Source organism: Aquarana catesbeiana, linkage group LG02, assembly GCF_042186555.1.
Source record: "Aquarana catesbeiana isolate 2022-GZ linkage group LG02, ASM4218655v1, whole genome shotgun sequence".
In the NCBI taxonomy this organism is placed as follows: Eukaryota; Metazoa; Chordata; class Amphibia; order Anura; family Ranidae; genus Aquarana; species Aquarana catesbeiana.
Window position 1 is genome coordinate 286,956,731 of NC_133325.1, and position 25,289 is coordinate 286,982,019.

Below are 25,289 nucleotides of genomic sequence, written 5' to 3' on the forward strand. Positions count from 1 at the left end.
CGTTTGTCTCACTCACTGATTTTCATCCATGTAACCGGGACCAGACATTACATTAAAGCCGTAAGCAGTTTTAAATGACTTTTATTACTTTAAAAATGTCATTTTGTGCAGGGACTGTTCTAAGCACGAGTAACACGCGCCACTTTACAGGCATACTATAGACACCCCCCAGTTACGATATTTAAAGGAATATTTCACTTTTTTTTCACTTTAAGCATCATTAAAATCACTGCTCCCGAAAAAACAGCCGTTCTTAAAACTTATTTTTGCATTGATACATGTCCCCTGGGGCAGGACCCGGATCCCCAAACCCTTTTTAGGACAATACCATGCAAATTAGCCTTTAAAATGATCACTTTTTAACGTTCGAGTCCCATAGACTTCAATTGGGTTCTAAAGTTCGTGCAAATTTTCGGTCCGTTCGCAGGTTCTGGTGCGAACCGAACCGGGGGGATGTCTGGCTCATCCCTACTCCTTTTGTAGAATTGTGGTCAAGGGTACTGGAGTTACTGCACTAAATTTTATTAAAAACTGTCTCTCATTATGACATATTTGTGAGACAGATACCCTACTTTCAGGTGTTGATTTTGATTCATCTTTGTGCCTGCAGATGTTGATTTTGATTTATCTTTGAACTTGCACATGTTCTTTTACCCTGTCTTAAACTTTAATAAAAATAGTGAAGCAGAATAAGCCAAGATGTACAGTGCTTCATGCATAGTGGATCTCATTTCTTAAAGTGTAATTCCAGCTTATAAATAACTAGCTTTAAAAGTGTCCGCTCCCCCCTCCTAACACCTATGCTAATTAACCTGTGTTGAAAATATGTATATACTTACAAAACCTATTTTTAGGCCACTTTGGTTCAGTCACGTGATCTCCTTTTTTGTCAGCGAGTGGCGGCGTCAGCAGAGAGGAGAGAGTGCTCTGACAATGGCTAGTAATGTCTGGTGTGGTGACATTACCCACAGGCTTCATTGCCCATCCATTATCAGCGCAACCTCCTCTCCCCTTCAGCTGGGCTGGCTGATGCGGGAGATTATGAGTCTGGACTGGAATAGTCTGAAAATAGGTAAGTACATACATCTTTTTTACACAAGTTGGACAGCATAGGTGCCAGGAGGGGGGAAGCGGGACAGTGTTGAGGCTAGTAAGGTGTAACCTGGAATCTGAAGCATATATACAAGAATGTTACACCAGATTTGATAAATGAGCCCTTATTGCATTATTATAGGTCCACAAATGACTAAACAAAAGTGATAGAACAGTCCATGCATGGCATGCATAAACTTGTTCTATTAACAAACTTTACTTCCTTCCTAAAAAGAAGAAGTCATGAGTGTGGTTGACAGAGTATTAGCTAACTGTACATAGATTACAAAGAATGATTGTGATAGAAAGTGAATTCAGGAAACCAACCATATAAAAAGCAGTTATGATAAAATGTACTGAACATTTAAATGAAACACTTCTCGACTTAGAACTTTGCACCGAGCTGGGTGATATTGGAAATTCTACCGAGCTGGATGATATTGGAAATACTACCGATATGCTCTCTTTCAAGATTTCTGGCATAACATACACTACTGAAGCATAGTGTGCTCATTCTTTGAAGAAACTACACAATGAAATCAGAAATGATGACAAAGGATTACATTCCTTCTGCTATTAAAAGAAAAAGGATTTATTTTTACTACCATTACATCTACCCAAAAGGCATTTTATTGATGGCACTCCTACCTTTCATCATCCTCACGTTTACAGGTCTTACTGCTGTACTCCTTTATAATGTGTTTGCTTTAAAAACGGAGCTTAAAACCCTGCGAGCTGAGCTGACATCATACAGGAAACCTGACATTCCACTTCCTCCTACTATGCTGATAGATAACAAAAGTAAAGGAGCAAGTGATCAGACATACCTCTCATGGAGAGAAAAGAAGGAGGTAAGTTTCATCAACAGCAATCATCAAGTGGGATATACGACATAGTTCTATGGATAAAGAGCAGTTGTTAAAATTATCTGTAGCAATTAGTACACACCACCCAGTACCTGAATCATAGCTCTGAATTCGAGGGACTGTCCCTGATTTGGAACAATGTCCCTCTGTCCCTCTTTCCTCATTTGTCCCTCATTTTGGTCTGATCTATATAGTTGTATATAAAATGCACTATTTATGTATCAAAAAGTGTTTCATCCAATTTCTAAATAGCTGCATTTGTAAATACTAAAAGCCAATATAAAGGAATAGTAGTGGTAAAAAGCACTTCTGGGTTTAACCAATGATTTTTTTTTTTGGTACAATTCTCCTTAAAGGGGGGCATGGCGGGGTGTGTCCTATGCCTACATACTTTTGCTAATAGGTGTCCCTCATACCCATTTCAGAAAGTTGGGAGGTATGCCTGAACTTTTATAGGACTGGTAAATAATCAGATTGTGTATAAGGTAATACTTTATATATGGAAAGCTCTGTCAGAGAATGAATGAAGAAATGAATTTGCCAGGAAATTTTCAAATATTAAATTGTGCTTTCTTCTGGTCAATAGTAATAACAGCACTGCTGGACAATATAGATTGCCTTCTTTTGAAAATGCAAGTTGCCTGAGCTTCTCTGGCTTTAATACTTCTAAGTCACTGACCCACACCAATTATGTAGCCAATGACGTCAGCGCAAAGTCAGAATTCTTGATCTCTATGCTTGTTCTTTGTCAGTGAAGCCATTGGTTCAGCATGACAACCAAAAGTCCGGAAAAGTCAGCTATTTCTCTCTCATGCATGAAAAACACATGCATTAAAAACACTATTCATCTTAATGAGCTGCTTAACTCATCAAAACGCACCAAAAAAGGCACATTGATTTTTTATTTTTTTTTTAAATAAAGCTGACCCCAACGCACAGCAATGCATTCCTGCACATTGTGATGTGCTGCAATGCATGTGTAATGGCTGTAGTCTACAATTTCATTCAAGCTCTCCAGTTGGCACGGGACCATTCTATGCTTGCTGTGTTGCTTACAGTATATCAATCAATATAAAACCATTTGTATTTTTTATTTCTCAGCCTAATTTTGTGTTTACCATTAACAGACAGGTAAATCATTAGAAGTCCACAAGGAAGATGCCACCAATTTACTGCTGAAAAGTCGATCACGCAGATATGCATCTGAAGAACAAAGTAAATCCAATAAATGATCTTTTTACTGTAGGATAAGATGATGTTAAACACCTAGTGATGCCAGTACGTATTGTAGTCATGAGGCTCTGACTCTTCAGTTAGGCTGGGTTCCCACTTGAGAACGCTAGCGGCTCATAGCAGGAGTCCGGTGCGTCTCCATTCACCGTTTCAGGTCCGATTTCAGCTCAAATTTTGGGCTGAATTTGGACCTGAAATGGACCAAAAGACGCACAGGGCACATGTGCAATTAGCTTCGGAGCAGCTGCGGAGATATGTGAACCCGCTCCATAGAGAGCCGGTCACAATCTCCTGCTATGCAAATTGGATGCGGTGAAACCTGCATCCAATTCGCAATAGTGTGAACCCAGCCTTAGGGTTGTCTGGGTCTGTGTTTAGCAGTGGTTGAATGTGTTCACATAAGAGAGCATTGTCCTCTTTTTTAGAAGACATCAGTGCATACTAGGACTTTGTTGACTATTTGCTGTGCCTTAACTAAGGCAATTAACTAAGGCAATAAAACAATAACAGGTAATAAATAAACAATTCTATCAACAATTTTTTAGATTTTTTTTTTTAACACTTTCAAACATAAAACCTAAAAGTACAATACAAGACCCCAGTAGTTCCTAACCTGGGGTATACATAACCTTCACATATGTCTGAGAGTACCCCATAAACTGTTTCCAATATCTACAATGGAAGGCCACACAACTGCTATTTCGTTTTAAAGTTGTGAGGAAAAGCTAGAAATGTACACAAAGATATTTTACAAGTAGAGTTGTAATAGTTATTTGCTGAACATGAGATGTGCTTACATAGCAAAATATATACCCTCAGCATTACATGTAGGTGTCCCTTCCCTAGTTAAATCTATATGCAAATGCAGCCCTCCTAGATACACCAACTACTCCAGACTGACATACACTCATCAAGGCATTTTAAAATTTGCATAACTCCTATCAAGAGACAGCCAGCTGCTTGTATCAGGGCTGATGGCTTTGATAGGAGTACTGATATGCAGCACCCTGCTAGCCCCTAGTACCAGCTGGTCTGCCTGCATTGCATAGATTCAGTGACTTCAGAGGTCCTAAAATAAGATGTAAGGAGAACTGAAAGCTTTTCTTTAAAATTTGAATTTACATGTGGATGAGCAGGGTAAGGGGGAACCAGGGAAGGCAAAACATGAGCAAATGAAACTTCTGCTTTAAATCTTTTTTTTTGTAAGTTTGTGGTTTCATTGTTTTCATTGCATCCTATGATCCATAAATACAGTATATTTGGCAATCTTTTTGATTGTGCTTTAGTAAAGGTGTAAGCCTTGTGTTTCATTATATATAAAGATGGCAATTTTTGACAGTATATGTGCCCATGCATGCTTTGAGCCAGCATGCTCAAAGGTAGAAAATGTGACCTATTTTATGAATCTAACTTTTGACAGAAATGAGTGCATGGTAAATGATAAAGGTTTGATACCTGTGGATATCAATTACTGCCGCTACTCAAAAAAACACATTTATATAGCATTTATTATAGATAGCAGCTTAATGAGCTTACTGCTCTTGTTAAAATCAATGTTGTTTTATTTCAGCTTACCCATCTTGCTTGCAACTTATACTAGACAAAACAAAAAGTACTGAAAATGAAGGTATGAAATATACATTTATTGCTATAGTTTAATTTGCAAAACCATTTATTACTAAAACATATAGCTTAATAGCTGTTCATTCAGCCATAAATCTTGTAAGCTGATACTTTCCTGTGCTCTTTTCCTCTGCTGACAATTATCAGTTAGTATTGTTCTCAGCTATTTCTGTTGACTACCCCCTATGTTATGAATAGGGGGAAATGTTATTTGGTCCTGACACACTTCCTTCCTAGGGTGACAAACCTGCTCCTCCTAGATACTCCTAGATAGGTTGTCACCCTAAGATAGGAAGCACATTCCTGGTAAGATAATTAGGTGAAAAGAAAAAAGAAAAAAGTGTCAAAAAAAGAAGCCAAATTCAGCAACTAAATTAAGGTGAGATGCAATACATTAAATCATGGGTGCTCAACCTGTGGCTCTCCAGCTGGTGCGGAACTACAAGTCCCATCATACCTCTGCCTTTAGGAGTCATGCTTGTAACTGTCAGCAGCTTGCAATGGCTCATGGGACATGTAGTTCCGCAACAGCTGGAGGGCCACAGGTTGATCACCCATGCATTAAATTTTGTACTTGGGTTAAGATATACTTTAAGCGTACATTTTTTCATTTGGAAAGCGCCGAATCTTTTGTTTACTTAGCGAAGAGTGGATGTGTTTGAAAGTTTCTTTCTAACAGGTGCTTATTGCTGCCTATGATTCCTTTGGGAAGATTTAACTAGGGATGGGCCGAACGGACCCCTATTCGGTTCGTACCCAAACTTCTGAACACCGCAAAAGTTCAGACCCGAATAAGGAACCCCATTAAAGTCAATGGGACCCGAACATCAAAAACCCAAAGTGCCGTTTAAAGGCTTATATGCAAGTAGTTGGGCATACAATAACTATAGGGGTCCGGGTCCTGCCCTGGGGGACATGTATCAATAAAAAAAAAAAAGGTTTGTGAAAAAACGTCATTTTTAAATGAGCAGTGATTTTTTGATTTTTAAAGTGAAAGCAAAAAAAGGAAAAATTCCTTCCAATATAGTGCCTGGGGGGGCCCCCTTAGTCTACCTGTAAAGTGGCAGATCTGTACCATGTCTAGAATCTGCTGCAGCAATAATTGCATTTATAAAGCCAAAAAAATGAAATTTTCCCTGCAAGCTGCCTTTATTTTGCTCAGCAACAGCTGGGGAGCCACTGTATATCATGAGGCCACAATGTAGTGCACTGGGAATAAGATTAGAGATTTTTTGGATACATTCTGGTGTCACTTTGACTTTGGATAGAAGTAACGGGTGAGTAAAAATTGGTCTTTGGGTGTTGGTGGCGCCTTCCCACTGTAACCCTATAGAGGTAATCTTGATGAAAGCAAGAATTGGCCTTGCTGTAAAAAATTGCAATGATATGCACCTGTCAAACAGGTGCAGAAAAATTACTCTTTGGGTGTCGCGGGTGCCTTCACACCGTAACCCTATAGAGGTGCTCTTGATGAAGGCAAAAAAAATTGGCCGTGCTGTAAAAAATTGCAATGATATGCACCTGTCAAGCAGGTGCTATACAAGTACGGTCTTTGGGTGTTAATTGTGCCCATGAAACCTATACTTAAAAAAACATTCTTCCAGATGAAATGATTGAACACCCTCAAAGCTAGGCAGCCTCGAAGTCCTGCAGAGATTCCACATCCCAAAAAGACTTAATCAGTGACAAAGGCATCAGGGGCTTCATAGCTGGTAATCCAGGACTGATTCATTTTTATAAAAGTCAAACGGTCCACGAAGTCTGTGGACAGACGCGTTCTATGATCAGTAACCAAACCTCCTGCAGCACTGAATGCCCGTTCTGAAAGCACGCTGGATGCAGAGCAGCCCAACAACTCAATGGCATACTGGGCAAGTTCTGGCCAGTGGTCTATTCTCATGACCCAATAAGTCAGTGGATCATCAGCTGGAAAGCTCTCCATCCCTTTTTGGCCCTGAGGTAATCGTCCACCATGTCATGCAAATTCTGCCGAGGGGATGTGGAAGCTGACAGCCCTGGGTGGCGAGGACTAAAATAAATTCCAAAATGCCTCACTTAGGCGGACGCCTTCTCCAACGCTCCTCTCTTGACCAACAGAAGACTCAAAACTACGTTTTCCACCACACTGTAACCTACTGGAGTCAGGAAAAATGTTCAATAAAATCCTCTTTAACGTGTCCTCAAGAGATTTTATCTTCTGCACTCTCTGTGGGGACGGGATGAGTTCTGAGACCTTCCCCTTATAACGGTGGTCAAGGAGGATTGCCAACCAGTAATCATCCTTCTCCTTTATGCCATGTATTCTTGGGCCCTTTCGCAGGTTTTGAAGCATGAGGTTTTCCATGCGCCTCAAATTTGAGGAGGCTTGAGAAGAAGACTCCTCGGGGTCACTCAGGATGACAGCATCTGGAACTTCCTCCTCCCAGCCACGTACTACTCCCAAGGGTCCTGGGCTTGGAAAGGCATCGCTTACAGATTGACATATGTCTTCCTCTTCTACAAAGCCTATGAAAGTGCCAGAATCCTCCTCCTCATCCTCCTCCCCTCTCTCCTCCTGTGTGTTCTGGGACATAGGAATGATGGTGTCTGGATAAAGTGAGCCTTTGGAGGAAAGGAAGTCCTCCTATTCCTCCTGCTGCTCTGCCTCCAGCGCCCTGTCCATAATGCCATTCAGAGTCTGCTCCAGCAGGAACACAACAGGGATTGTGTCACTGATGCATGCACTGTCATTGCTCACCATCCCTGTGGCTTCCTCAAATGGTTACAATACAGTGCGTGCATCCTTAATGATCAGCCATTGGTGTGGGGAAAAAAAGCCGAGGCATCCTGAGCCTGTCGTCGTGCCATACTGGAACAGGAATTTCCAAAGTTAAGTTCCACTTGGTGGGCATGTCACAAATCAGGCGGTTTACGGGCAGGTGGAATTCCCGCTGAATTTCAGCCAACCGAGCACTGGCTGTGTATGACTGCCTGAAATGGCTACAGACTCTTTTGGCCTGCTTTAGTACATCTTGCAACCCTGGGTACATACTTAAGAAACACTGCACCACCACATTGAGGACATGTGCCAGGCATGGCACATGTGTCAACTTTCCCAGTCTAAGACCAGACAGGAGGTTTGAGCCATTATCGGACACCACCATTCCTGGCTCCAGCTGGCATGGTGTGAACCACCTCTGGGCCTATCCCTGCAGAGCTGCAAGAATCTCTGCTCCAGTGTGGTTCCTGTCCCCTAAACACACCAGCTGAAGCACTGCATGGCACCTTTTAGCCTGACTCTGGGAATAGCCCTTTGAACGATTAAGGGGTACTTGATGTTCATAGGACAATTCTGCAGAGGAGGGCATGGAGGTGGCAGAGGAGGAGGAGGGGGGTAGAGCTCACAGGTCTGGCATCATCACCACCAGCTGTATGGAGACATGGGGGCACAACAAGCTGCAGCACTGTCTTGCATCCTTTCGAGTTGCAAGCAGCGTTACCCAGTGTGCCGTGAACAAAATATATCATCCCTGCCCATGCTTGATGGACCACGTGTCAGCAGTAAGGTGGATTTTACAACTGACTGCCTTGCTCAACAATGCCAGAACATTCCATTCTACGTGATGGTAGAGAGATGGAATGGCCTTACGTGAAAAGTAGTAGTGACTGGGAACCTGCCATTGTGGTACAGCACATTGTGCGAATTCACGGAAAGGGGCAGAATAAACCAGGCTGAAAGGCAGAAGTTGGAGAGCCAACAGCTTTGACAAGCTTGCATTCAGATACTGGGCATGTGGGTGGCAGGGACTGTATTTTTTTCTACTGCAGTAGATGAGGCAGAGAAATTTGTCGGCTACAGTCTACAGCTGGTGGTGTGCTGCTGGCAGATGTGCTGCTAGGACTTAGGACACCCTGTGCTATACCATCGTCCCTGTCAGTGGAGGCTGCTGAAAGATAATGACTCGGTATCGCAGGGGCAGACTGAAGTGGGTAAGGAGGAGGGACAGATTTGTGCCCCTTTTGTGTGGCTTTTAGGTGCTCTTGCCAATGGGCTGAGTGGTTGGATGATAAATGCCTTGTTAGGCATGTGGTACCCAAATGGTTGGTGTTTTTGCCATGTTTGATGTGCCTGAGACACAGTTTGTAGATAGCAACAGTGCGATCTGCTGCAGATGTGCTGAAAAAAGCCCAGACAGCTGGGCTTTGAGGAGCGGACCGGGAGATAACAGCTGCAGAATGTGATGGAATAGGGTGGCTGCTCTCTACTCTTTCTTGATGTTGGCTTCCTTGGGGTTGCGCCGCCTCACCTTTGGTTTCCTCCTCTGCTCTATCTGGCACCCATGTCGCATCAGTGACCTCATCATCATCATCATCATCTTCATAATTACCACTGGAGACAACTTGGCAATACGCTGCGGCTTGGGGAACATGAATGCCAACTTGTCTACCAGTGTTCCTCCCTCTCTCTAGGCTCATGTTCCTGTCATCCTCAACCTCAGAACCAACATCTGAATCCAGTAATGGCTGGGCATCATCAAGGAGCAAGTGGCTGATGCTGTGGTCAAATAACTCAGCTGACTCCTCAAAGGCTGATGTTGGGGCTATGGCAGGAATAGATGTGGACAAGGAGGCAGGTTTACCCACTCTGGCAACTGCAGGGGACTGCACACTTGTCTCTGCTTGCATGACAGAGGAAGAGGAAGGTTTAGTAAGCTAATCCACCACCTCCTCTGCATGCTGTGGCTGGATAGCATGGGCAAACTCACTAAACAGAGGAAATGATGCCCTGCCTGAGGACTGACCACCTCGTCCACCTTTGCCTGTGGACACATTTGTTGCTGTCCCCCTTATGGTGCCAAGGGAACGTCTGCCTTTCCTTGTTGTCCTCCCAGACATTATTGGGAGGGAGGGGTTGGTGCTTTTAAGCAAATGTAAAGAAGTTAAAATCTGTACGTAGATGCACTTTAATCAATGTAAAGAGGTGTTTGGTGCACTTTAATTTGAGTACTCGCACTACCCAGACAAACTCCACGGATACACTATAAAATACTACAATATAATGTGCCAAACCTACAGTGACGCACAGAACTATATGGTGTTAAACTGGCAGTAACGCACGCAAAAATATATGGCGTTAAACTGGCAGTAACGCACACAGAAGTAAATGGCATTAAACTTGCAGTAACAAACGCAAAACTATATGGCGTTAAACTGGCAGTAACGCACACAGAAGTAATTGGCGTTAAACTGGCAGTAACGCACACAGAACTATATGGCATTAAACTGGCAGTAACGCACGCAAAACTATATGGCGTTAAACTGGCAGTAGCGCATACAAAATGATATGGCGTTAAACTGGCAGTAACGCACACAGAAGTAAATGGCGTTAAACTAGCAGTAACGCAATCAAATAGACAGGGTTCAACCATCATTACACTGACGCTATCTGAACTGTCCCTACTCTAGCTATACACTAATGTAAAAATTACTGACACGGTCTCACTACACTACACTGAAACTATATGAGCGGTCCCTACTGTACACTATTGTATGTATGAATGACACGGTCTCACTACACTATAGTGAAACTATCTGAGCTGTCCCTATGCTAGCTGCACAATATGCAAAGCTGAATGATGGTCCTCCTCATTACACTCACACTATCCCTAGACTGACACTAAACTAATATTCTACACTGACAATTGAAGCAAAATAGCACAGTATAGAACACTAACTGATAGAACGGGGCTCTGCTCTCCATGCCAAAATCACACTGAAAATGACTGCCATTGAAAGAATACTTTTATACTGTGGGGCGGGAATGAGCCATGATGGGATAAAGTCATGATGACAGTGCCCAATCATGACTCTGACAGTGCCCTGTGCCCTGATTGGCTGAAGCTTTCACTGCTTCAGCCAATCAGGGCTTGCAATGCACTGTTCAGCGCCGCAATGCATTGTGATCCGTTCGGGGGTCCGAAAAAAAGGTTGAACGACCCGTTTGTTCGGCTGTTCACCGAACGACTGAACAACGAATGTTCAGGCTGAACTTATGCTCGGACCAAACCATTTGCCCATCCCTAGATTTAACCTGTTTGTCCTAATGACCACTGTTACCATGGCATAAAGTGATGCAAATTCAAAAATGTTACAGTTGTCATCAGAGCAGGTATGTTAAATTTGGTGCTATCGCTCTCTCTCTCTCATACTGGTCACTGGAAGTTCAACATGGCAAAGAACTCGCTGAGGATCTGAAAAAAAGAATTGTTGCTTCACATAAAGATGGCCTAGGCCAGGCATGTCCAAAGTGTGGCCCGCGGGCCAATTGTGGCCCGTGTTCCAGTTTCATACGGCCCCACTGGTAATTTTGATATATATATCTTTCGTGGCCTCCAATGAATCCCCGAGCGCCGTGCCACGCTCGGAGATTAGTTGGGGGGCCACAAAAGATATTTACCATATTTATTGTTCCTCGGAGGGGAAAGGGAGGAGGCGGGACAAGTGCAGTCAGATTACATACAGGAGAATCAACTCTTTACTCGGCGGCCTCTGTAATAGGAAGTCCCCTCTGCTGGGCTGGCATTGGACGACTGTTCTGTCTATCATAGGAGGCGGGACTTTGTATTATAGAGGCTGCCGAGTAAACAGGAGATTCTCCTGTATGTAATTTGTTGGCGCTCGTCCCGTCCCCTCCCTGTCCTCTCCAAGGCTGCAGATGGGCATGGATCTGGCTGCACTGATGGCAATGGTGAGGCTGCATTCATGTCAATGGTGAGGCTGCATTCAGAGTCTGCATTCATGCCAATGGTGAGGCTGCATTCAGGGGCTGCATTCATGGCAACTGTGAGGCTGCATGAAGAGGCTGCATTAATGGCAATGGTGAGGCTGCATTTATGGCAATGGTGAGGCTGCATTTATGGCAATGGTGAGGCTGCATTTATGGCAATGGTGAGGCTGCATTCATGGCAATGGTGAGGCTACATTCATGGCAATGGTAAAGCTGCATTCATGGCAATGATGAGGCTGCAGATGGGCGCTGATTAGACTGCATTGATGGGCACTGACCCTTATTTTGCTTCACAGTTGTTTGTTTAAAATTTAGTTTTTTGTCCTGAAACTTTCCTCTTAAAGTGTAGGTGCGTGTTATATGCCTGTGTGTGTTATATGCCGATAAATATGGTGTATCCAAATAACACGCCCAAGCTCATCCTTAGTCCTAAGCGGCGCTCGGGGATTCGTTGGGGGCCACAAAAGGTATATATATCCAAATAACATGTCTGAGCTCATTCTTAGACTCTTCACCACACAGAGCCACAAAACCAAGAGAATTCCTGTTGAACTGTGTATTAGTTAACTTGCATTTAATTTTAATGGTTCAAAGAATGTCAGACAAAATGGTCAGTCCTCACGCATGTTCACTTCACCAAATCTGGCCCGCTTTGAAAAAAGTTTGGACACCCCTAGCCTAGACTACCAGAGAACTGAGCTGCAGCACGGTGGACAAGACCATACATTGGTTTAACAGGACAGGTTTCACTCAGAACAGGCCTCGCCATGGTCGACCAAAGAAGTTGATAGAATGTGCTCAGCGTCATATCCAGAGGTTGTCTTTGGGAAACAGATGTATGAGTGCATATCCAGAGGTTGTCTTTGGGAAACAGATGTATGAGTGCTGCCAGCATTGCTGCAGAGGTTAAAGGGGTGAGGGGGGGTGAGCCTGTCAGTGCTCGGACCATACGCAGCACACTGCATCAAATTGGTCTGCATGGCTGTCGTCCCAGAAGGAAGCCTCTTCTAAAGATGATGCACAAGAAAGCCTGCAAACAGTTTGCTGAAGAAAAGCAGACTAAGGGCATGGATTACTGGAACCATGTCCTGTGGTCTGATGAGACCAAGATAAACTTATTTGGTTCAGATGGTGTCAAGCGTGTGTGGCTGCAACCAGGTAAGGAGTACAAAGACAAGCGTGTCTTGCCTACAATCAAGCATGGTGGTGGGAGTGTCATGGTCTGGGGCTGCATGAGTGCTGCCGGCACTGGGAGGCTACAGTTCATAGAGGGAACCATGAATGCCAACATGTAGTGTGACATACTGAAGCAGAGCATGATCCCCTCCCTTCAGAGACTGGGCCGCAGGGCAGTATTCCAACATGATAACGACCCCAAACACACGTCCAAGATGACCACTGTCTTGCTAAAGAAGCTGAGGGTAAAGGTGATGGACTGGCCAAGCATTTCTCCAGACCTAAACCCTATTGAGCATCTGTGGAGCATCCTTAAATTAAGGTGGAGGAGCATGCAAAGGTCTCTAACATCCACCAGCTCTGTGATGTCATCATGGAGGAGTGGAGGACTCCAGTGGCAACCTGTGTAGCTCTGGTGAACTCCATGCCCAAGAGGGTTAAGGCAGTGCTGGAAAATAATGGTGGCCACATAAAATATTGACACTTTTGGCCCAATTATAACATTTTTACTTAGGGGTCTACTCACTTTTGTTACCAGCGGTTTAGAAATGAATGGCTGTGTGTTGGGTTATTTGGAGGGGACAGCAAATTTACACTGTCATACAAGCTGTACACTCACTACTTTACATTGTAGCAAAGCGTTATTTCTTCAGTGTTGTCACATGAAAATATATAATAAAATATTTACAAAAATGTGATGTATATTTACATCTTTACATAACTTTAATTGCTTGCAGTGGTGGCGCCGCCCTCCCTATCCATGCATCCGGCTCCCTAATCTAAAGTGGGGAGCTGGACACATGGATTCCAATGGGAGTTTTTTTTTTTAAAGCACGTGATTAGAGCCAGAGGCTCTAATAGGCTTCAAAAAAGGGTGGGATCGGGGAACAAAGCACTGCGTCCCAAGCCCACCCAGTTGTGTGACCATAGCAAATTAATATTCGCTATGGTCACACTGACTCTCCTCCCGACCAATCAGGCAGCGCGTCATGAGACCCGTTTCCCAATTGGCTGAAAGGAGTGGTGATCCTATTGGCCACCTAGCAGGAGGAGGGTGGAGATGCAGGGGAGGGGGGTGCTGCAGCAGACTAGACTGCCGGGGGGGTGGTGTCGGATGGATTGCCCCCCCTACAAAAAAAATATACCACCAGCCACCACCGATTGCTTGAGTCTGACACTTCAGCTTGTGTCAAGGTGTTTAACATTAGGGATGAGCTTTGGGATCAGGTCCAATGTAAGTCTGACCCAAATGGCCTTATTTGTCCTATTAATCCATTTGAATGTGAATATGTTTGTAAACAAACCAGCAGGAGATCCCAGGCTCCTTTATTATAAGGGGGGGGGGGGGCTTACAAATTCTGATAAGGTCCCCTCTCCACAAACCCCCACATCCTTTCAGGGACCTGAAGTGGGGTGAGGTCCCTGCAAGAGGGAGGAAGCTTTTTCATCCCTCCATCTCCCTTGCAAGGTACCCTGTCATGTCAAAAGGCATGTGGCCTGGTATGGTTCAGAAAGGGAGACCACAAGCTCATTGCCCTCCTCCTTTTCTGGCCACCCAGACAGCATGTTTGGATAAAGTTCTGGTAAGCATTTCAATGGGAGGACCATGTTGTTGTTTTTTTACACTTTTAAAGGGTTAAGTGCTAATTAACTGGTTCCAAACTTCACATGCAGCTTTACAGCATCCCGAAGCATGTTTTTTAAAGTCTTTTTTTTCTTAATTATTGTTTTTCAATGTTGCCCTTTAAGCTAGATGAAAAACCTTCCTACTACTGAACGGTATTTTTGAAACATATTTTTGCATTAGTACATGTTCCCCGCGGCAGTTCCCCACTACGCATGACCTTTTTTGGCAATAGCTTACAAATTACCCTTAAAACAAGGCCATCAATAAAATTACAATATTCACCTCCTATTGAGCTCAACAGGGTTGCCGTCAACTGTCTGACCTCACATGCTGCACACTTAGGCCCCTTTCACATTGCTCCGGTGCACTTCTCCTGCAGCACAGGTCCAGCGTGATGTACCCAGGGGTTTCATGCAGGCTAGCTGCAGTTTGCTGTAGACTTTAATTATGTCTCATGGTTTTGGTGCACTTTCTGAAAGTACATCAAAAGTTCTAGGTGCAAGAGTTTTGGTGTGCTTTCTGAAAGTGCACCAAAACCATGGGACAAAATAAAAGTCTATGGCAAAGCGCAGCTAACCCACATGAAAACTGTGGGCACACTGCACTGCACCTGCTATGTTGGAGAAGCACACCAGATCAGTGTGAAAGGGGCCTTAGAAACTGGGAAACAACACATGTCTCCAAGCAGTTGAAATAATGGCAACTTTCAGATCTCAGGTGGCCCAATGGTCCATTGGCTCTTCATCTAGACAAAGGTTTGAATTTCATTGTAGAACTTGTTAAATATATTTGTATTTTCTCCCTATCACAGCAGAAGTGTAAGGCTGCAAGGCTGTAATAGAGGCCTTCCCATCCACTGCAGAGCTGCTAGAAGAAATTTTAAAAAATTACATACAGCAAAGGTGCTGCCAGGATTACATGAAAGAAAACTGAACTCTTTGTTGTTTAAAGTGATTCTAAAGCTTATTTTTATTTTTAACACTTACATGCAAAAGTTTTTCCTTAGAGCGGTCTTGATCCTCCTCTTCTGAGGTCCACTCCTGGCTCCTCCTCTTCAGGGATTGCCGCTATAGTAAGCTGCATGTCAATAAACACAGACAGCATGGCTTGGCTCCACTCCCTGCTCCCTCATCCCAGGATTTAAAAGATGGCTTGGCTCCACTCCCTGCTCCCTCATCCGATGATTTAAAAGGCAGCACCATAAGCATACCTCCCAACTGTCCCTGATTTCGAGGAACTGTCCCTGATTTGGAACAATGTCCCTCTGTCTCTCTTTCCTCCTCATGTGTCCCAAAATTTGGTCTAGATGGTCTATAGTTGTATATAAAACGCACTTTTTATCTTTCAAAAAGTATTTCCCAGTGCAAAACCTGTCATTCAATTTCTAAATTGCTGTATTTGTAAATTCCAAAAGCCAATATAAAGAAATATTAGTGGTAAAAAAAAAGCACATGTGGGTTTAACTATTATTTTTGTTTTGTATGATTCGTCTTTAAAGGGGCGTGGCAGGGGTTAGGTCCTATGCCTAGATACATTTGCAAATAGGTGTCCCTCGTTCTCATCTCAAAAAGTTGGAAGGTATGGCATAAGCCAATGGCTCCATCTGCTGTCTCTGAGTAAGAGAGCCATAGTTCTTGGGCACAGTGCTGGATTGAGATGGGGCTCAGGTAATTACATTGTATAGGGTGGTGCTGGGGAGGATCCTAATAACAGAAGTTTTTTTTTACCTTAATGCTGAAAATGCATTTAGGTAATAAAAAATAACAAGCCTTTAGAACCGCTTTAACAGTTCTACACTCCTTCAGCATCCCAGTCATTTATCAGCCTCCAGTAAAAACAGGAAACAAATCACCCATCACATGGACATTACAGCCTTACAATAGGTAGGACATTTCTGCTCTGAAAGATTAACAACACACACACCCCTCCCTAAATGTTTACTATTTTAATGACTAAAAGAGTGGAGATTCAGATAACTTTCAAAAATGGCTATTCCTGTTTTACTTAAAGTGGAACTTCAGTCATTTTTTCATCTTTCCATCTATTAAATCCTCTGCCCTTGTTGTTTTAACTTTGGATAGTAAAACATTTTTTTTTCTGCCAGTAAAAACCTTATACAGCCCACTTCCTGTTTCTTGTCTGGTAAAAAGCCTAGGCTTATGACAGCATGCACAGCTCTTTCTCTCTCTCACTCTTGTGAGAGTTTGCCAGGAAGGGAGGGGGGATGAGTCATAAGAGGCCCAATGAGAGCTGCAGAGATGGAGGTATGCCTCTGTGTGTCTGTGTAAATCCAGGAAGTGAACAGGCAGCAGCTTTAGCTGCCCATAGTTAAAATGATTGCAGCCAGACTCAGTGGAGGGGGATTTCTGCAGCATATTTGGCAAGTACAGAATCAGAGTATATATAAAATAATATGCAAAGTGGTTAGAGAGAAACTTCAGAATGGCAAAGATTTTTTTATTACAAATTATGTGAGCAGACTGCAGTTTCTCTTTATCTTGTTTGATAGAATTTTTGCAATAACTTTCTTTGATCCCTTTAGAGAAGAAACAATACAGTTGTGCTCATAAGTTTACATACCTTTCTTGGCCATTTTTCAGAGAATATGAATGATAACACAAAAAAAATTCTTTCATTCATGGTTAGTGTTTGGCTGTAGCCATTTATTATCAATCAACAGTTTTTAAATCATAATGTCAATAGAAACTGATCCTGACCCTGATCAAAAGTTTATACACCCTGGTGATTTTGGCCTGATAACATGCACACATGTTGACACAAAGGAGTCTGCATGGCTATTAAATGTAACCATCCTCACCTGTGATCTGTTTGCTTGTAATTCGTATGTGTGTATAAAGGGTCAATGAGTTTCTGGACTCCTGACAGACCCTTGCATCTTTCATCCAGTGCTGCACTGACGTTTCTGGATTCTGAGTCATGGGGAAAGCAAAAGAATTGTCAAAGAATCTGCGGGAAAAGGTAGTTGTACTGTATAAAACAGGAAAGGGATATAAAAAAATATCCAAGGAATTGAGAATGCCAATCAGCAGTGTTCAAACTCTAATCAAGAAGTGGAAAATGAGGGATTCTGTTGAAACCAAACCACGATCAGGTAGACCAACTCAAATTTCAGCACCAACTGCCAGGAAAATTGTTCGGTATGCAAAAAACCCCACAAATAACTTCAGGTGAAATACAGGACTCTCTGAAAACATGTGACGTGGCTGTTTCAAGATGCACAACGCAAATGCCACAAAGTATCCCGTGACAATATTTACAAACAGCACAGCACAGAGACAAGCCTCAAACCTTCTGGCACAAAGTCATTTGGAGTGATGAGATCAAAATTTAGCTTTTTGGCCAGAACCATAAACACTACATTTGGAGAGGAGTCAACAAGGCCTATGATGAAAGGTACACTATTCCTACTGTGAAACACGGAGGTGGATCACTAATGTTTTGGGGATGTGTGAGCTACAAAGGCACAGGAAATTTGGTCAAAACTGATGGCAAGATGAATGCAGTATGTTATCCAAAAATACTGGAGAAACATTTGCATTCATCAGCCAGGAAGCTGCGCATGGGATGTACTTGGACATTCCAACATGACAATGATCCAAAACACAAAGCCAAGTCAACCTGTCATTGGCTACAGCAGAATAATGTGAAGGTTCTGGAGCGGCCATCTCAGTCTCCTGACCTTAATATCATTGAGACACTCTGGGGAGATCTTAAACGTGCAGTTCATGCAAGACAGCCCAATAATTTACAGGAACTGGAGGCTTTTTGCCAAAAGGAATGGGCAGCTTTACCATCTGAGAAGAGGTAGCCTCATCCATAAATACCACAAAAGACTTCAAGCTATCAATGATGTTAAAGGGGCAATACGTGGTATTAAGAACTGGGGTATATAAACTTTTGATCAGGGTCATTTGTGTAGTTACTGTTGTCATTATGATTTAACCACTTCAGCCCCGGAAAAATTTACCTCCTTCCTGACCAGAGCGTTTTTTGCGATTCGGCACTGCGTCACTTTAACTGACAATTGCGCGGTCGTGCGAAGCTGTATCCAAACAAAATTGACGTTCGTTTTTTCCCACAAATAGAGCTTTCTTTTGCTTGTATTTGTTTGCCTCTGTGGTTTTTATATCTTTCTCGTACATCACGGGACACAGAGCCTCAGTAATTACTGATGGGTTATGGGTATCACAAGGTGAATGGACACTGGTCACACCCTAGACAGGAAGTTCAACACCCTATATAACCCCTCCCCTTACTGGGGATACCTCAGTTTTTTCACCAGTGTCTTAGGTGTTGGTCACGAATAAGATGTGCTGTGCTGAGCTCCAAAGGCGTATCCTACACTGGGGCAAGCCATGCAACCGGATCCATTCAAAGTGCTTTTTTCAGGCCAAATTGGATGGTACCCGGGCCTCGTGTCCGAAGAAACGAGGTTTTACCTGTAACGCTTCTCTTTTTAGAGAGCTGGACCCCGGGATCCAGTATTTGTTTTTTTCAGCCATATCCCTGGCGGGGTGCTTTACGGGGCCAGAACTGTGGATCCTCCTATTCAAGGGGGCCCCAGTCTCTGAAGGTTTTTTCAAACGGAGCCCACCGTGAGAGGTGAAGATTGGGTCTGTATAACAGAACCCTGCAGCTGGGTAAGGTAAGGGAGACTCCTCAAGAATTTTTTAATTCTAGTAGGTTTTCTCCTTTAAGTAAATGTATGCTATGCCTATTGTCGCCACCGAGCACTGCCAAGAGCACATACCTTTTCATGCTTGTCTGTCTGTCTCAGTGTCCATGCTGTACACTCCTCCAGCCAGGCTCCAGGTAGGATGGGTTGGGGGGCTCTCTCCTTTAGGATGCTTCCCCCCATGATTTAGGGGGGCCGGGGTGGCCTGTACAAACAGTGGTAGTATACCGCACTACCGCCACCGCTGCCGCTACCATGTTTTCGGCAGGTTCCCCATCCACCGTCCCTTCTTTCTCCTCCACCCCAGCCTCCCCTCCATGCTTGTCCCGAGGATCGGAGCCTCGGCTCGCATGGGAAGGCACACGTTTTTGAAAACAATGAGGGGGGGGCGGAGCATTAGCGCGTTGTCCGGTGTGATTAGACGCCCACATCGCTGGCTACACAGGCTATAAAGTGCACTCTCTTTCAGGTGCACACAGCCTATGGAGGGACACAGAGCTGACAGGCGCATGTGAGGTGGGACACAGGCATTCTCCCGGGCAGCATTTACTTAAAACACCAGACTGAGCAGTGGTAGCAGTGGCAGTTGCTGAACTACATCGCTCAGCAGTCAGTGTTTGTTTGTGGTACCTCCACCTTTTGTTGCTTTGCACTATGGGTAGAAGAGGTACAAATACCCCGAAAACCAGAGGCTCTAGGGGATCTCCCTCAGGCTCTGAGGACCCCCCTTCTGCGGCACCTTCCCTCCCTGAAGGACCTGGGATGGCTGGCCAGGGTGAGTCGTCGGGGTCAGGGGCTGCATCTGCTTCTGGCACTTCAGCCCCTGTATACATTACGCAGGAGGTTTTTTCCTCAACCATTAATGGATTAGAGGAAAGACTAATGGCCTTAATCGCATCTTCACTCAGTGGAAGAAAACGCACTAGGTCTCCCTCTGTTACCCAGGACCCTCAAGCTGAGGAACTCTGGGAAAAAGGAGTGGAATCCCTCTCAGAGGATCGGGATGGGACTGATGATTCCTCTTCTGGGGAATCAAGAGGAGAAGGGCCCTCTTCAGCTTCTCAGGATGAGAAGGTGTTAGTGCAAATTCTTGCTTGATTGGTCCGCTCCACATTTAAGTTACCCGCCTAAAAAGTTTTCAACACTTTATCCTATGGAGGAAAAATTTAGAAAAATGTGGGTTATACCGGCAGTTGACGCCGCCATTTCCTCCATAAATAAAAGTCTGACTTGTCCTGTCGACAATACTTAGATGCTTAAGGATCCAACTCATAAAAAATGGAATTCCTGTTAAAAATATTTTTTCCTTAGCAGGTTCAGTAGCTCAACCTGCAGTGGCAGCAATCGGAGTCTGTCATTACTTGAGAGACCATGTTAAACAGGTCCTCAAAGTTTTACCTGAATAGCAAGCCCGGGGGTTGGCCAACCTTCCAGCGGCTTTATGTTTTGCTGTTGACGCAATCAGAGATTCTATCATCCAAACCTCTCGCCTTTCGCTTGGGTTGGTGCATATGCGTAGAATCTTATGGTTGAAAAATTGGTCAGCTGAATCGCCATGTAAGAAGCTTCTGGCTGGATTTCCATTTAGTGGTGCAAGGCTGTTTGGAGAGGATTTGGACAATTATATCCAAAAGATCTCTAGTGGGAAAAGCACACTCTTACCGGTTAAGAAAAGGAGCAAACGTTCCTCTTTTAAACGGGCTCTTTCCCCAGTGCCAGGAGCATCAGCCTCCAGGCAGTCACGACGGCCTCCTCCGTCAGGCTCAAGAAATAAATTTCAGAGTCGACCCCAGGGACAAAAGAAGTCCTGGGGGAAGAAGCCTACTAGACAAGACGCTAAAGCCTCTTTATGAAGGAGCACCCCCGCTCGCTCGGGTGGGGGGAAGACTGCTACAGTTCTCAAAGCTCTGGCAGGAAGATTTCCAGGACAGATGGGTAGTCTCCACGGTAACTCTAGGTTACAAACTGGAGTTCCGAGCATTCCCCTCACCTCGTTTCCTCAGATCAAATGTCCCCAGAGATCCAGAGAAAAAGCAGTCTCTCCTTCGAGCGTTAGAGCGGCTATTGTCGCAAAAGGTAATTGTGGTGGTTCCCACGGAAGAGCAGGGATTGGGGTTTTATTCAAACCTTTTCACGGTTCAAAAGCCAAATGGAGATGTCAGACCCATTCTGGATCTAAAGGATTTAAACCGATTCCTAAAGATTCGATCCTTTCGCATGGAATCAATTCGATCAGTAGTCTCCACCCCACAAGGAGGAGAATTTCTGGCGTCAATAGACATCAAGGATGCGTACTTGCATGTACCCATTTTCCCTGCTCTTCAAAAGTACTTGCGTTTCGAAGTAGAAAATCGCCACTTTCAGTTTATAGCCCTGCCTTTCGGGCTAGCCACTGCACCTCGGGTGTTTACAAAGATCTTGGCTCCTCCTTTGGCCAGATTAAGGGCCCTAGGTATAACTGTTATAGCATACCTAGACGACCTGCTCTTGATAGACCGGTCGGTAGCTTGCCTGGATCAGAACTTGGTCACCACAGTCAACTACTTGGAAAACCTAGGTTGGATTCTCAACTTAGAAAAGTCTTTCTTAAAACCAGTAAGAAGACTAGAGTATTTTGGTCTGGTCATAGATACAAGCCAAGAAAAGGTATTTTTACCTCAGGCAAAGATCAGTGCCTTAAAAGAACCGATTCAGGTAGTTAGGACAAAAAAGGGTCCTTCTGTTCGCCTTTGTATGAGGCTGCTGGGAAAGCTGGTGGCTTCACTCAAAGCAGTTCCCTATGCTCAGTTTCATTCGAGACTGCTGCAACACAGTATCCTGTTTGCCTGGAACAAGAAAGTGCAGGCATTAGATTTTCCGATGCGTCTGTCTCCAACAGTGCGTCAGAGCCACAGTTGGTGGTTAATACCCGAAAACCTGCAAAAAAGGGAAATCTTTTTTACTAGTTACCTGGACAGTAGTAACAACGGATGCCAGTCTTTCGGGTTGGGGAGCAGTTCTGGAACAGTCTGCGATCCAAGGGGAATTGTCCAAAATCGAAAGAACCTTACCCATCAACATTCTGGAGATCCATGTGGCATACCTAGCCCTAAAGGCCTGGACTCTCAGGCTACAGGTTTGCCCTGTCAGGATCCAGTCCGATAATGCCACAGCAGTGGCTTATATCAATCATCAAGGAGGCACCAGGAGTCGTGCAGCTCAGGGAGAAGTGAACCAGATTTTAGTCTGGGCAGAAAAGCATGTACCATGCATATCGGCAGTTTTCATTCCGGGGATAGAGAACTGGCAGGCGGACTATTTGAGTCGCCAGCGGTTAGTCCCAGGGAATGGTCTCTTCACCCCGACATCTTTTGGGCCATATGCCAAAGATGGGGGGTTCTAGATGTAGATCTCTTTGCATCCAGATTCAACAAAAAGATTGACAACTCACTGATTTATGCATTCCCTCCTATTCTGCTACTGCCACGACTCCTTCGCAGGATCAGGCAGGAAAAGAAGTCAGTACTTCTGGTGGCGCCAGCTTGGCCCAGGAGAGCTTGGTATGCAGAAATAGTAAGGATGACAGTGGGTTCCCTGTGGACCCTACCGTCACGTCCAGACCTGTTATCTCAAGGTCCAGTGTTCCATCCTGATTTACAAACGCTGAATTTGAAGGTTTGGCTATTGAAACCCATGTTCTGAGGAATCATGGGCTTTCAGGTCCTGTGATCTCTACCTTGATCAATGCAAGGAAGCCAGCTTCTAGAGTAATTTATCATAGCGTCTGGAAGACTTGTATATCCTGGTGTGAAGCCAGGGGTTGGCATCCCAGAAAGTATGTCATAGGTAGAATTTTTGACTTTCAGAAAATGGGAGTAGAAATGAAGTTGGCCTTGAGTACCATCAAGGGCCAGGTCTCGGCCTTATCAGTATTATTTCAACGGCCACTTGCTTCACATTCTTTGGTCCGAAACTTTATACATGGGGTGATGCGTCTTAATCCTTCAGTTAAGGCGCCCCTAAACCCCTGGGACTTGAATTTGGTTCTGTCAGTTTTACAAAGACAGCCTTTTGAACCAATAAGTCAAATTCCCTTGGTCTTGTTGACAAGTAAGTTAATTTTTCTGGTAGCCATTTCTTCTACCTTCCTTTTTTCCAGATCCCTGTTCTACGGAAGAAAGGTCACTACATTCTTTGGATGTAGTAAGAGCAGTCAAGGCCTATTTGGAAGCAACTGCTCAAATTCGCAAAACGGATGTTTTGTTCGTACTGCCAGAAGGTCCCAATAGAGGACAGGCAGCGTCAAAGTCTACTATTTCTAAATGGATTCGACAAATGATTATTCAAGCTTACGGTTTGAAACAGAAAATTCCACCTTTTCAAATCAAGGCACACTCCACAAGGGCTATTAGTGCTTCTTGGGCGGTGCATCACCAGGCCTCTATGGCTCAAATCTGCAAGGCCACAACCTGGTCTTCAGTCCATACATTCACCAGATTTTATCAGGTGGATGTGGGAAGGCATGAGGATATTGCCTTTGGATGTAGTGTGCTGCAGGCAGCGGTACGAGGTCCTCAGGTCTGATTACACCCTACGTTTTGTGGTCCCCTCCCCTCAAATAGCATTGCTCTGGGACATCCCATCAGTAATTACTGAGGCTCTGTGTCCCGTGATGTATGAGAAAGAAAATAGGATTTTTATAACAGCTTACCTGTAAAATCCTTTTCTTTTGAGGTACATCACGGGACACAGAGGTCCCGCCCCTCTTCTAATACACTTATATTGCTTTGCTACAAAACTGAGGTATCCCCAGTAAGGGGAGGGGCTGTATAGGGGGTTGAACTTCCTGTCTAGGGTGTGACCAGTGTCCAATCACCTTGTGATACTCATAACCCATCAGTAATTACTGAGGCTCTGTGTCCCGTGATATACCTCAAAAGAAAAGGATTTTACAGGTAAGCTGTTATAAAAATCCTATTTTTTTTGCGCTATAAACAAAAAAAGAGCGACAATTTTGAAAAAAACACAATATTTTGTACTTTTTGCTATAATAAATATCCCCCTTTTTTTTAAAAGCAAATTTTTTCTCAGTTTAGGCTGATATGTATTCTTCTACATATTTTGGTAAATAAAAATCGCAGTAAGCGTATATTGATTGGTTTGCGCAAAAGTTATAGCGTCTATAAAACAGGGGATAGATTTATAGCATTTTTATTATTATTTTTTTTTTACTAGTAATGGCGGCGATCTGCAATTTTTATCGTGACTGCAACATTATGGCGGACACATCGGACACTTTTGACACATTTTTGGAACCATTGGCATTAATACAGCGATCAAGCGATCAGTGCGATTAAAAATGCATTGATTACTGTAAAAATGTCACTGGCAGTGAAGGGGTTAACACTAGGGGGCAGTGAAGGGGTTAACTGTGTTCCCTGTGAGGTGATTCTAACTGAAGGGGGAGGGGACTAACTACAGGAAGTGACTGATTGTGGTTCCTAGCTAATAGGAACACACGATCTTTCACTCCTGTCAGAACAGAACAGGAACGTGTATGTTTACACACACTCGTCCCTGTTCTGTGTCTCCTGCTCATGTTCGCTTGTGGCCAGCGGTCATCGCAACAGTCAGCCACGAACATCAGCACCCCCGCTGTGCAGCGGGCGAGCGTGCGCCTGCTATCCAGACCCCAAGAGCCAATGTACAGCTATGTGGCTTCGCGCAGGGGAGCCAACCTGCCGCAGTATAACTGCGGTGGCTGGTCCAGAAGCGGTTAAAAAGAGTAAACACAGTTGATTGATAATAAATGGCTTCAGCCAAACACCAACCATGAGTGAAAGAAATGTTTTTGTGTTATCATTCATATTCTCAGAAAAATGGCCAAGAACTCATAAATTCTGCAAGGGTATGTAAACTTATGAGCACAACTGTATAATCCAATTTTAAGAGTAACCTTTTGGAGATTAATGGATAACTAAACCCAACAATAAAAATGTCAGATATTGCAATTTACCAGTCCCTATATGTGGTGGTTACATTAGTTTTCTTTTTTTAAAGTGGTTCTAGACCCAAATCCCCAACACAACACTCTTTGGCAGAGTTTTATAGATAATACTGTTATAACCTAAATCGGATAGTGTACTTCCTAAAAATTCATCTTATAGCCCTTACAATTCTGCTGGTCTTTAAACGTGGTGTAAGCTTCTAATTTCCCCAAGCCCCATGTAG

At 43.9% G+C, this 25,289-nt stretch overlaps 1 protein-coding gene across 1 annotated transcript in view; it reads left to right on the forward strand.

Annotated features, from left to right (window-relative positions):
- Positions 1–1,445: 1,445 nt before the first annotated feature.
- TNFSF13B (TNF superfamily member 13b) overlaps positions 1,446–25,289 on the forward strand; it is a 49,028-nt gene continuing 25,184 nt past the window's right edge. Inside the window, exons 1-3 of the mRNA XM_073614482.1 lie at positions 1,446–1,943; positions 3,086–3,173; positions 4,762–4,818. Of these exons, the coding sequence (XP_073470583.1) occupies positions 1,626–1,943; positions 3,086–3,173; positions 4,762–4,818 (463 nt within the window). The 5' untranslated portion in view covers positions 1,446–1,625. The remainder of the gene's footprint in view (positions 1,944–3,085; positions 3,174–4,761; positions 4,819–25,289) is intronic.